The sequence below is a fragment of the Tympanuchus pallidicinctus genome, unplaced genomic scaffold, assembly GCF_026119805.1.
Source record: "Tympanuchus pallidicinctus isolate F22 unplaced genomic scaffold, pur_lepc_1.0 scaffold15, whole genome shotgun sequence".
Lineage (NCBI taxonomy): Eukaryota > Metazoa > Chordata > Aves > Galliformes > Phasianidae > Tympanuchus > Tympanuchus pallidicinctus.
In genome coordinates this window covers 6,191,900-6,205,108 of record NW_026294669.1, presented here as the reverse complement: position 1 = coordinate 6,205,108, position 13,209 = coordinate 6,191,900, and the positions used below count along the sequence as shown (strand labels likewise).

The 13,209-nt window shown below is 39.7% G+C and overlaps 1 protein-coding gene across 1 annotated transcript in view; it reads right to left on the bottom strand.

Moving 5' to 3' along the window:
- The window catches only part of DARS1 (aspartyl-tRNA synthetase 1), a 36,111-nt gene extending 24,623 nt beyond the window's left edge, over positions 1 to 11,488 (bottom strand). Inside the window, exons 1-4 of the mRNA XM_052674865.1 lie at positions 11,194 to 11,488; positions 10,014 to 10,071; positions 5,194 to 5,286; positions 115 to 217 (exon numbers count right to left, since the gene is read on the bottom strand). Of these exons, the coding sequence (XP_052530825.1) occupies positions 115 to 217; positions 5,194 to 5,286; positions 10,014 to 10,071; positions 11,194 to 11,265 (326 nt within the window). The 5' untranslated portion in view covers positions 11,266 to 11,488. The remainder of the gene's footprint in view (positions 1 to 114; positions 218 to 5,193; positions 5,287 to 10,013; positions 10,072 to 11,193) is intronic.
- Between the last annotated feature and the right edge of the window lie 1,721 nt (positions 11,489 to 13,209).

Genomic DNA, 13,209 nt, shown 5'->3' with positions numbered 1-13,209 from the left:
ACATTTTAAAACAAACGAAGCATTGATGTTAATGTGTGAAAATGGTCCCAACCCTTGGGAGTCCTGGTTCCCACCATTGTTTACTCTGACAACAGGATATAATTGCTTACTTACTTGGCAGCAAACTTTACCATCTGCTTGCTTGCATGCTGTCCCACAGCCACAAGAGCCTGGATATTAAACTGCTGCTGACGCAGGACTAAGAAACACTGCTTCCCTGAATACAAAAGAAAACAACACAGGTGTATTAAGGACAAGTTACTCGAAGTCTTTATAAATGAAGAAAATGTAATTCTGCAATTAAGCTGAGCTTTTAATGAGTTTCTCTCTCTCTTCCCACCCACTCTAGCTATACTTACACTCAGCTCTGCATGTACACACACACACACCAAACCTTGGGATAAATACTACTAAGTTTGCTGTGCACCTAGAAACCTGTGAACAAACATTTTCTAAAAATGAGAAGTCTTCCAAGATAAGTAATACCTAGACAGAAATTAGAATTTGTAACTTTTAGAATATCTACTGTTCTTCAACTGTCGGAAGAAAATCATACTTCAACTTGTTGCACTGCTCACTGTGTTGAGTATTCACTGTTTTCAAATAAGTTTTTTCTCCTCTTGTTAAATGTACTTTGGCACTTCTAAAATTAAAACTGTAGAGTTCATTTGACAAAGCTGCTGAGAGAAATAGTCTTGATTTTGCACCACAGGGACTGTACCAACAATGGTCGTTCTATAATACTCTGCACATTCAGAATGAAGGGGAACAAAAGGAGTATTGAATGTGATAAATGACAAGAATCTAAAAGACCCGAGCAAAAATTTCTGTAAGAGCAATTTATTCATGAACAGCTTAGGGAAAAGGAAGTTAATGGAAATTAATAGTGATTTACAGAGAATATAATGCACTTTGTTGACTTTTAAAATTGGCATTTCCAAGTCAACAAAGCTCCTTCTAATCTGTTTAAGTGACAGTTACAATTACTTCCTATTTCTGCTCACAACTCTAATACACATTCATTGCTTAACTCACATCTAAGGAAATATGGTCATTTTAAACACTTCTTCCTCAGAGAGAGGATGAACAAACAGTCAGTGTCATACCAGCATGAGACAGAACGCATCAATACCATTTCAATGCAAACTTCTGATTCATAAAGTTATAACATTTTCATTAAAATGGTGCAAGTAGGAAGAAGCCAGCATCCCTCATAGACAGCGACTTTCCATTCACTGTTGACTTAATGTTACAAAACATTACAAACAACCAGCAGCCAATGTGAACACTGATACAAAAAAACCAACTGCGATTGCTGTTTGTAAACATGTAGATAACAATTCCTGACACATAGTTGCACATCAACGGTACCAAAGATAAACACATCATTTGACATACAATCTGTCAGAAATAAAAGCAAACACGTACAACTGTTATAGATAATATTAAAAATTAACATAATTACTCTAAATATCTTACTTTGTTCTACAATTGTGATTTCAGAAATGCAATGAAACTAATACCATGTTTTTAGAAAACAGGCTACAACCATTTTCATATTCCAGAGCCTGCGACACGTAAGTAACAAAGCTAACGTGAGATGAATTTACATATTTCCTACTGGCAAACATTAAATCATAGCTTTAAATTAGAAAACTACAGGCTTCAGAAATTAAACAGATCCTTTAAGAGCTATACATGTCTATGCTTCACATTTATACAGAAAGTCAACAAACTAACGTATGAAATACGCAACTTTTCCAGAAGACAGAATATGCTAAGTTTGGGGTAGGCTAGATGTATGTCACATTTAATATCTCTTTATTTCTTACTATACCAAGCACAAATCTGTAAGTTATTTCCTTGAACATTAGTACTTCTCTCTTCTTGCAACACAAAGAAATTGACCAAACATGTCAGAAATTCCAAGTGCAATATTAGGCATTCAAACAAAAATACATAGCTGAAGACTACTATAATGTAGCTCAATTAATAAATATTAGTGGAGAAGTTAGTAAAATAAATGAAGGAACTTGCTATCATACAAATCAGAAGCAAGTCTGGCTGTTGCACTTAACCCCAACCACTAGAAATCTCATCAATATTTCCATCGCAGAAGGACTCATGAGTAATGGTAGTCATTTCTATGAGAAAAGAGGATGTTTTGTAGAATAATTTCTAATCACACAGAAGTTAAGTGATCAAACAAACCTCACTGATGGAAATAATTATAATATCACAGTTGTGAAAATTGTGGGAGCGAACAGAACTTCTCTCAGAAGAGCCTATTATGTGCAAGATAAGACATCAAAAAGATGAGCCATAACCAAATCTAGTCCATCATTACATGCTTCCTTTCTTCCCCGCCTCTTGATCTGGAAAAGCATCAGAGTGAGAGAGAAAAAAAAAAAAAAAAGATTTGGGGATCTCTACGTGTTTAAAAATCCTTATGGGGCATTTCAGTGAAAAGCATTAAGACCAACTATCGTGTAATTGCTCATAGTTAACAAGAGTAACCTATTCAAGGCTTCTATAGCATAAACCAATGCTGTCTTCTATATGAGACAGTCTAAAAAGATGAAAAGTTTCAAAAGGACATTTAGTTAAGAACTTTTAGTCACAGAACAACAAATAAGAGAATACTTCACACAGAATCCCATCACGTATTCACAGAAAACCAAACAGGAATAGATTTCCCTTCTTGGAAGTACCAAATGACACAAGACCTTGAGAGAAAAGGATGCAGGAAGGAATTTGCATAAGCTGCAAAAAAAAAAAAAAGTGTTTATCATACAAAAGGAATACGTTGCTAGTTACAGACATCTGCCAACAAAGAAAAAATGCAGTCCTTCTGCGCTTTGTGGCAGTCTTCTTTTCAACATACTGTTTTATAAAAGCTTTGCGTCCATAAAACAAAACCATACTCTGGTCTGACATATCACAGAAGTCCCGGCTGCCTGGCAGAATGCAGACTGACTTCCCAACTGCTACTCAACGATAAACGTGATCAGTAGCTTAGGCTGGCTTTAAAATAAGGCCAGAAATAACATTTCAACTACCACAAAAAAAAACAGGGCCTCAAGCACTTTATTTCTTGTACAACTCACTGAAATTTCCAACACCCCATTCTTTACACATCCTTCAGTTAACTTTCATCTGGCCTCATGAGTGGCTTGCTATATGAGACAGCTGGCTCCTACAGTTGTTCACATTCTTTTTTGTTGTTGTTTATTGGTTAGAACCAGGCAGGGTTAAATAAAGCATACACTGGTTATTTAGAAGTCAAAAATCAATCTTCTAAGAAAAAATAAAGCTATTTTTGTGCTAGATTTTCCTGTTTCCTGCAAGATTTTCCTCTCCACAGCAGTAGGAATAATGCCACGCAGTGTGTGGGAAAGGCTAACATTACGTCTCACGCTTAAACATTTGCTTTTGTTCTAAGATTCTTCCCCCCCAAACCAAAGTAAACAAGCATACAGTATTCCCTAACAGCATTCCCTGGATGTCAGAATTGTTCTGTCTTGAAAGACCAAGAAGGAAGAACAAGAACAATCAATAAATTGAGAACATTTGGTACTCAGAATCAATTCCTTTGCTTCTATTCTTCAGGTTGTTTTAAAGTTCTGAAAACAGGCATCATTATTTCATAAAAAAAGATAAGTCTATCCTGGGGTCAAAAGTGAAGGGTGAAAAGGAACAGCTTCTTTCAAAGCTGAATGTTGTCATGCTGCATCTTAATCCAACTAAAGTAAAGGCACATATCATGCAAGGCATCTCATATAGAGAAAATAATAAATAACTGAATAAATAACACTGAACCTTCCATTTTTGTAGACAGCAGGTCTACATAAAGACATCTGTCTCTAATACACTACATTCTGTCAATAGTCTGAACTTCTCATCCTACAGCAAATGAAAAAGCCACGAGAATGCTCAGTTATGTAGCAGTAGTAACATTTAAATTGCTTTTTGTCTCCTGTCCGAATAATTCCAAGCTGTGGAATATAAGCAATGACTAAGGCTTCCACAGCTTTTGGCTTTGTATCATCTCTGTACACAGCAACAAATCACTTCCATGTAAAACCACACTGCAGAAGTACTGAGGCAATCACATAGGTCTCTCTAAATTTAAAGATCATAATACAATTTAAAACATCTATCTATACACAGCTCCTTATTTTAATTGACAGATGTACAGGCAGAAATTTAAGGGAATTTATTTATCTCTATATGTATAATTAAAAAGAAAATGACATTTTAAAAAGAGAAATGAATCTGGTATCTGTGTCTCTAATTCACATTATTTCCAGTTCTAAGACTACTGTTACATTTCATCTGTAATGACAATTTTCTTACGCTCTCTTCTTTCAACTCTTGGGAAGACAGAGTATTTCTATCCCCCTATTGAGCTGCCAAATGTAACTGAAGCCAGCACAACAGTTGTCAGTGCCTTGTATCAACTGAAAAGGCCAAAGCCTGTTTAAGTTTGCATATGGCAACCTGATCTCCAGAGGGAACTCCTGATTCCGTGAAGAAACATGGCTGTCAGAGAGCCAAATATGACAGCTCATGCTATTTAGAACCTACAAGAGGATGCTCCCTTTCTCTTACTTAAGAAAGATCATGGTTCTTAATTACAAGACCAAGCTGAAACAATCAGATAATGGCAACAAAGTAAAAATTCTGAAATTTTAATGTGGATTAGAAAACATATAGCAAAACTGTTTGTACACACCAGAATAAATATGGCTGTCTGAAAATCAGTAACTATAATTTTCTATCCCCACTGAGGCTTAAAATCACTTATCTTGCAACTTTAACATCCAAGGCATAAAAATTCTATATATGCATTTTAAGTTACTGTTACCTACAGTTGCCCACATCCTATTTTGTAATGTGATTGAAAAAAAAATCATTTCTGCTACAGTGGGATAGTAATATCCCATCTCCCATTCAGCTGAAAACAATATTTCCTCTTCCCTATTTAGGAAAAGTGGGTGGAAAGCAGAGAAAATAACTGGTTGAAGCAAACACTGAGTAACCACGTGGCAAAGTTTTCCTGTATGCAAGATATAATTAGCAGATAGTAATTGCTTTGCTTCATTTCACTGAAATATCATGAAGCTTAATTAGATGTTCAGGTTACACTAACAAAATGAGAAAATACACACCCGATTCCTGGAAGCCTCTCACCTTTAGCTCTGCTTGTATGAACTCTGCCACGAACCCAAACCACCTCATCAGCCTTCTCCTCTGACAGGTCTTTTATTCGAACTAAAACACGATCTGTATAACAGAAAAAAAAAAAAACATTACAAAACCATGGGGGAGGGGTTAAGGAAAATATTTTTCACTATAAATTCCAGATTCATCTTCTATCACCATTAAAATTTATGTTAAATTCACATTATTATTTTGTGTATCTACAGCATAATAACAATTTTTTCTGAAAACAGAGATTCTGTCTCCTCTCTCAGCAAGTTGTACTTGATCAAGTAGTTTTAAATTGGCTCACGCTGTTCAACTTATACAGCAGGTCAAACAGCACCAAACCAAAAGCAAGACTTATAATTGTTCATGGGTGGTAAAACCCAGCACGACTGCACTACTTCTGATAGGGCTTCACTGTGCTGCACTGCATTAGCTGGTCTGACAGGTCTGGAATTCTGCTAGCTAAGGGATTTCTGCCTTGCCCCACCATGCAACGTGAAAGTTGGCATGTTGAATGCAGCCAAGCAATGCCTCAGAGAAGACTATTCTCTGTATACATGTAAGTGAGGAGAAGATCACTGTAAAATTCTAATTTAAAATAAATAAAAAACCCAAGTTAGTGCATTTCCCAAATGCAAAGAACATTGTGTGCATGTGTAGGAAGAAGAATTTGGATAATAAAGGGGGAAAAAAAAATCACTGAAAATTTCATTTTGTAAATAAATCAAGACTTTACAGATTATACACAACCAGTATGAACTGACAGCACACTGGCTACATGCCATTAGTCCTTGAAACATACTTACTGAATTGGCTATTTCCCTATATTTTGGCCAAAACACTGTTGGAGACTAAAAAAAATGTATTTGTTGTAGTATCTACAAATCAGCAAATATATTTATAGCACACTGTAGAATCTCAACAGTTCTAGCTGCACTTTTTCATTTACAACTCATACACAGACTTCTTGATGCAATAAGCAATGTTTTTAACTTTTTCAAGAGAAACACACAGCACAAGCAATTTATCTTACATCCCAGACATCTCCATTGTTGCTAAATAACACTAAATTTACTAAGACACTTCTTCCCAACTGAACTTCTCCCAAGTTTGCCTACCCCAGCTTACCATCTGCTGTTCTGAACTCCCTCCTTCTGTCTCCGCATACCAGTCACAGCTTGCCCTGCAATCCTATTATTGTGCACAGGACTAGTATTCTGAACTCTGCAAATACCAAGGGGGGCAGTGGTGTCAAAATGCTTTTTTTTCTTTTTTACCTCATGCTAAAGACAATACAGTTTTAGTACTTCCAAGAGTTCAATATGTGGACAGTTGAAATTAGCTCAGTCAACTTAAAACTGCATTACAAGAAACTTGAAACATTTTCCAGGCAGAAGCATAAAGACAGAATGAGGTGCTATTCCCAAGTGTTTCAGAAGCCATCTGCATTATAAATATTAAATATTTTTTGGATACATACTGGTCATCAAGACTAATAAGACAATTTTCATTCAAAAATTTTTGTATGATATAAATTGAAAACAATTTCACCTTTCATAAAAAGGCTAACAAAACAATATGCAAAAAGAGACATAACAAAATGATTTTTTTTTCCTCAGTAACAGGCAAAGCAACTTTTCCATCACCTTACTTCCCTACAGAAAAAAAATACCCTTTCAGTCCCAAATCTCTTCTTTCCTCTTACTTCTAAGATGCTGCTGGATCGTAGTAAGGTCTACATTTTTTAGTGTACACAATTGTTTGTACCTCATTTTGTCTTGTCCAGCCAACATACTGTAGCTTCTACCTTCCCTCCATACTTTCACATACAACTCACTGCACAGGAAACTTCCTTCAGTTTCTGTTCTTCTTTTCCTTGATAAAAATGAAGCCTCCTGTTCTCACCTTTAAGGTTCTCCCACCTTACTCATTATACTGCCTACTTGTTCTTTCACAAATCCAAGATATATTTACATTTTCTGTCTTCTCACCCTTTCTTTCCACATAAACACTTACAGATAATTAAATACTGTAAAAATATTTTAAAACTGTGCTTCAGTTGAAATGAAGATGTGGGAACACAGGTATTAAAGATCAAACCAAACATGTCCAGCCTCTATTCAGTGTTCATGCCATATCACCTTCGCTGCCATTTTAAATCACGTTTATCACCTGACAGATTTTTTTCAGAGCTCTAACATTTTAATGGGAAAATAAAAATCCACAAACTTGTATGGGCTGTACATTTACACACACACACACATTCTCTGCCTGCCTTACCAGCCTTTTTTCTAAGTTCATCTGAGTTACATCACAGAATTTTGAAAGGTATGATCAGTTTTTCTGCAGTCCAGCATCATTACGTTATTGGGTAATTTTGAATAAAAGAACTAAAAGATAAGTTTAATTAAGAACCCTAAAAGTCAACAGCAGATTAAGATGAAAGCAGCTTTATAAGAGGAGAAATGAAACCAATGGGACTGAATGGACAAAAGGGAAAAGCAAAGGGAGTTTTACTAGCAATTACAGCCTCAAGAAAGCAGGAAGGACTGTAAAAACATGATGTAATGAGAAGTAAGAACAGCAGATGGGTGGAGCAGCCAGCATTAGAAGACAGAAGTGGGCCAAGAACAAAGGCACAGATGTGTGTGAGATCAGCAGTGCAGGGTGGATCATCTATGCAAAACCTCTGTAACTGAAAAAAGCTTTATTTTGCCTGGAGAGAAACAAGAACTCATGAGTGCAGTGAAATGACAATAAACTCAGAAACTCATAAACTCAATCACAGAAAGTGACTGATGAGTACACTCTCCCACGAGTCCTTTGGTGAGAACTCTCCCTGCCAGGAGCTCCTGAATCTTTAAGAACATCAACCCTGAGGAAGGCACTGGGCTGATTTGTATTCCTGGCATTTTGGTTTTTATCATTACCTTACTTGGTGTTCAGTGTAACCAGCTTCCAAAGAAATGGAATGCAGCTTTTATCTTATGCCCAATGGAAAGCCTAATCAATCTTGTCCATGCATTGGCTGAGAATGGTTTTATTAAAATGAGGATTGAGGGGACAACAAACCTAATTGCAGCACTCTGCCTTTTTCATATTACTTCCCATAGCTTTTATCATTTGCTTTCTCAATATTTTTTTTCTGTGGAGTATTTTTGAACGTCTCCTTTGAACATGACACAGTTGACAAAGGAAGACTTCCTCCAAGAAAGGGGAATTTGATTCTTCATGTGAGTTGTCCAGCTTGGGGCTCACGCAGAGTTACTGACACAGCGTGTGCAACTGGCACCTGGGACAAAGCTCACAGAAACTCTAGTGAGCCAAATGCCATTGGAAAAGAGTGCAGAGTGAAGAGATCCAACAGGACTTCAGCTTGCAGTCAGCAGTGCAGTTGAACTGGTAAGATGCTAACTTTGAGAAGTTAACTCTTCCTTGTCATCACACCTTCTGCGCTGTGGCTGAAGTGCTATCTTTCCACACTCAGTATGGACAGCTGTATTCCTGCTTCTTCCTGCACTCCAGACCCCAGTGAATTTCTTCACTTTGCCAAACTGGCTGAACAACTCATTATTAGCAATTAAACATGTTGAAATCGAGTACCTGAAGAAGACAGAAGCCAGCAATTAAACTGGCTAACACTGTCAGAATTTCAACTTTAGTTACATTTCTTTGACAACTAACATATTTTATTCAATAATGGCTGTTAATGCAGTCTCTAACGATTTTCTTGCTCTGCTACAATATTGCATGTTTCTCTTTAGTCATTTTCAACCTATGATCGCTTTTGTGGCTTCTCTTCCCTACATTCTCTGCATTTCTCTGAGAGGCCAACCAAAACAACCATTCAGAGGAGAAAAAAAATTACCTTGTTAAAGAAGATGTTTCTTTTTTACATTCCACTACGAAAGAGTTACCAGAAGGCAGTCTGTTACCTTTTCTCATTCATGTTTCATGAACTGAATAATGTGAAGATTAATGTTTCTTGGGATGTTGACCTGGAACACTGTTCTTTAGCTGACAAGTCTTTCTGAATCCTAATTTAGTATCAGTATGAAATGAAGATTCTCTGAATTCACAGTGGTATGAATAACAATACAGCCCATAAATATTAATATATCTACTCAGAATGAGCCATTGCAGCAAGCCAGAGCAGAACTTATTCTAAGCAACAAACAACCAACCCTGACATCTCCAGGACTTGGTGTATCATTAAAAAAAAAACCCACAATAATTTAATACAAGAAAGTCAAACCTGCAGCATCAGAGAAAAACTGACAGGCTGTGTAGGGCATGGTCCTTACTCTCTCCATATCTACTCTGATATTCAACCATTATCATGATATTCTTTTTCTTCTGTCTTATCACAGTGTTCTGTGTTCCAACCTGAGTCTTCTTGACCTCCAGTCCAAATGCCACACAATTTCCAGTCTTGCTTTACCTTCTCTACACTCTTCCGATAAGCAGCTTTAGATAGTAACAAGATCACCATCCCTCAGCTGCCTCCTTTCCAGGATGAACAAACTCAGTTTCTTCAATCTCCCTCACAGATCCTGTGTTCCAGTCCCTGATCAGTCTGGCATCACGCTGGCAGTGTCCTCCTTGCACTGGGGAGCTCAAATCTGGACACAGCACTCCAAATACAACCTTACAAGTGCCAAGCATATTCAAATAAAGGGAAAGAATGACAGCAGGATCTGAATGAGAAAGTCTGGTAAATGATTTTTCAAACAAATAGTGAACATATCCAATAGGTAACTTTTTTGCCACCCTTTTCTTTAAATACTTTTTTCCAAACTGACCTGGTTTCTCTTGGGATTGTATCATTGATGACACTCCATATCTTTCTTTCGCATAATCCTAAGAAAAGGTAAGAAACACACATCAAAGAAGCACACACAAAAGGATGAACAAAATCATTACTTAACTGAGGTAATATAAAACAAATAACTAAAATATTTCAGTATTGAGGTGTAATCTCAAAGATATAAGTGAAAGAATTGTGCCCTCCAAGAAAAATTCCAAAAGGAAACACACTTTAGGATCACTATTCACTACACAGAACTTAGTACAAATGCCTGTATGAAGAGCCTACTCTTGAAAATGTAATGAAGCACCATGGAAGAAGACCCACTGCTGAGCACCTCCTTCCAATATTCAGGCACACCAAGAAAACCAGCAGACTGCCATGACAGTACAAGCAAGCTTGACAGACTACTAACAAAATCTGTTATGGTAGACATTGGGGCGGGATCTATTAAAAAGATCTCAATTCCACATATAGTTTCCATAAAACAAACCACTGATTTATTTTATTCTACCCAGTAAATGCACACAACATCATTCTAAATGCTTTCACTGGGGTTCCTGGCTATTTTACTTCCGCTCAACCGTGGTCTAAATACAAATTTTTTTACAGAAGCGTTCTATAATGAGAATTCCTTGTCACTGACACACATTCAGCCTTTCAAAAGAAAGCAACACTGCCTTTATAGTGAAACGAACTGATTTCCATTATCTTTATTCTTGAAGAAATAGGAACCCACGGCTTTTCAGCGCTGATTCGAGACCTTCAGGCTCAACCTCCTGCCACGCCAGCAGCAGCCATTGAGGCCCTACAGCAGAGGCCTGCTTGTGAGCACGCAGCCGGGCCGTGCTGCTGCTCAGCGCTCTGCTGACGGGGCACGCGGGTACTGCTGTCCTGCGACGCTTCTCGGCGACACGCAGGAGGCCCGCGGGCTCGGGACACACGGCGCGATGGGAAAGAGGCGAGGTACTTCAGCCGAGCACCGACTGGCAGCGCCTAGCGAGGGGGAGAGGAGGACAAACAAGCGGGCTCCTCGCCGGAGCCCGACCCACCCACCCACGGCACGCCGCCCGGCCCCGCGGCCAGCTCGGGCACGGTCCCTTTACTCTCAGCGGACTGGGGATCTCGACGCCGCGCTCGCCCCTTCCCCCCCTTCGCTCCCAACGGAGACCCACGTCGGCCGCCGGCTGCTCTTCGTTGTCCGGGCGGCGGTCCTTGCCCTGGCCACGACCTGCGGCGCTCGGCATCTTGCTGCGGTACCTCACGGCCCGGCCCGCCCCGCTTCGGCCCCGCGCCGCTGGCCCGCGCCAACCTCCCGCGAGATTGTGGCGCGTGCTTCGCGCGATCGGCGAGATTATCGCGAGACTCGAGCTGCAGCCTTTGGTGATTAACGGCTGCTTGTGGGCGGCGCGAAGTCCCTCAGCGTGGCTGAGCGGCAGCGGCGTCCCTGAGGGTGGCGGGCGCTGTGAAAGTTTTGCGTGCTTCCCCTAAGGCGAGAAACAGCCCAAACAGTGATCGTTTCACAAATCCGCCGCTGTCCTGACGGAGTTCAGCAGCTCCTGCAGCCACATACAGCACTGAAATCTGTCACGCCACAGCAGAAGCGCGCTGCTCTGGAGCGCGGCACTGGCGCTGCGCAGCGAGTGGGTTTGGTCCCCGTTTGCCCTGCTGTGCCATCTGGCGCCTTGTGAGCTGAGGTAAAACGTTGGGCTGAGCTGGCGTGGCGACACGCTGCTGCTAACACGATGGGTTTTGATGGACTTGTGAACCAAAGCGCTTTTTTGTTCCGTCTTAACCTGATAGGTTACGCTCCTCTCTTCCTGCTACTCCTGGTCCTCTATTATTAGTTAGCTAAGACCCAAAGTAGCTCTGGTCATTTGAGGAGAATGAACGTAAGAGCAAATCCAGGTGTTTCCCTGCAGCTGGGTGCTTAACTCGGCGCTGCAGTTTTGAGGCTGGAAATGGCTGCAGGTGCCAGCTTTCAGAATGCCTACAATCGGAGTTGCGAGCAGCTGTTGAATGCTATGGCCAGAGCTAGTTTATTTTATGCAGGAAAAGAAGAGGGAGTTAGCGGGCCTGATTTAAGCTGCAGCTTTGAACTCGCACATTTGACTAACTAATCCTTCTTGCAGTATTGATTAGAGTTCCTCATTTCCTGCTCTGCAGTTGTTTATTTTACAGTGCTCTGTTCTGCATCGGTTCAGCCTTTCTTCTGGTGGGAATCCCCTCGCAAAGTTCCCCTTCTCCCTCTGTTTCACAGAATTAATACTTCACAGCTACAAGTCCACTTAGCTTTCACAGAGTCCTTTCTTCTCATGGAAAACACTACTGCAAGTAATAAAAAGCCAGTAACAGAAGAGACAAACCATACTTAGTTCTCGTCCCTACTCACCAGAAGACACAATTTGATATCATGCAGTCCATTTAAACAGTAACAGTAACAAAGCACGTGGATTTCTTACAGCATGTCACTTGTGTCACAAGGCTCAGCAGAACCACTGCTATGCCTTAACTAACAGATGCAGATCTCGTGCCTCATCACTGAGGGATCAGTACCACCTGCATGACTGTACTCTGCAATCTTTGGTATTTCGCTGCCTTTGCTGCAAAATTCAATAACAACCCTGTAACCCTTGGTTTTATGCTGGGAGCTTTGCAGTAATGAATAGCATAATGAGTATTTCCCCCGTGGACAAATAACCTGAAGGTGGTTCTGAAGGAAAAAACCCTTTTAACTTAATGGGAGTGTTAACTGACAACAAAATATAGCCACTTAGGGGGCACTTTAATTAATTATTCCATTGCCAAACTTTCAGAAGAAGCATTTTCCAGAATTCATCCTCTTGGGTCATTTCCTTTGCCTTGCAGTGCTAAACCAGTTTAAAAAAAAAAAAAAAAATTCTACAATACACTGAAAACAAAATTATTAATTTCCTGATAGTATTTATTTTGTTTAAACAAACCCTTCAAATTCTTGACGTAATTTGGGTCTGTAGCAGCAACTTGTTTTGCCATCTCCCTCTTGCTAAATGTATTACAACTTTTCAGTTACGGGAACAAAATACTACGTGACAGTGCTGCAGCTCATCTGCTGCACCTTCTGTCTCGCTGCACCGTTATTGCAAATCACTTAATTGGGGCAGTACCTGCAGTGAACCTTGGAGTGGTAAGCGGGAGCCAAGCCGGGCCCA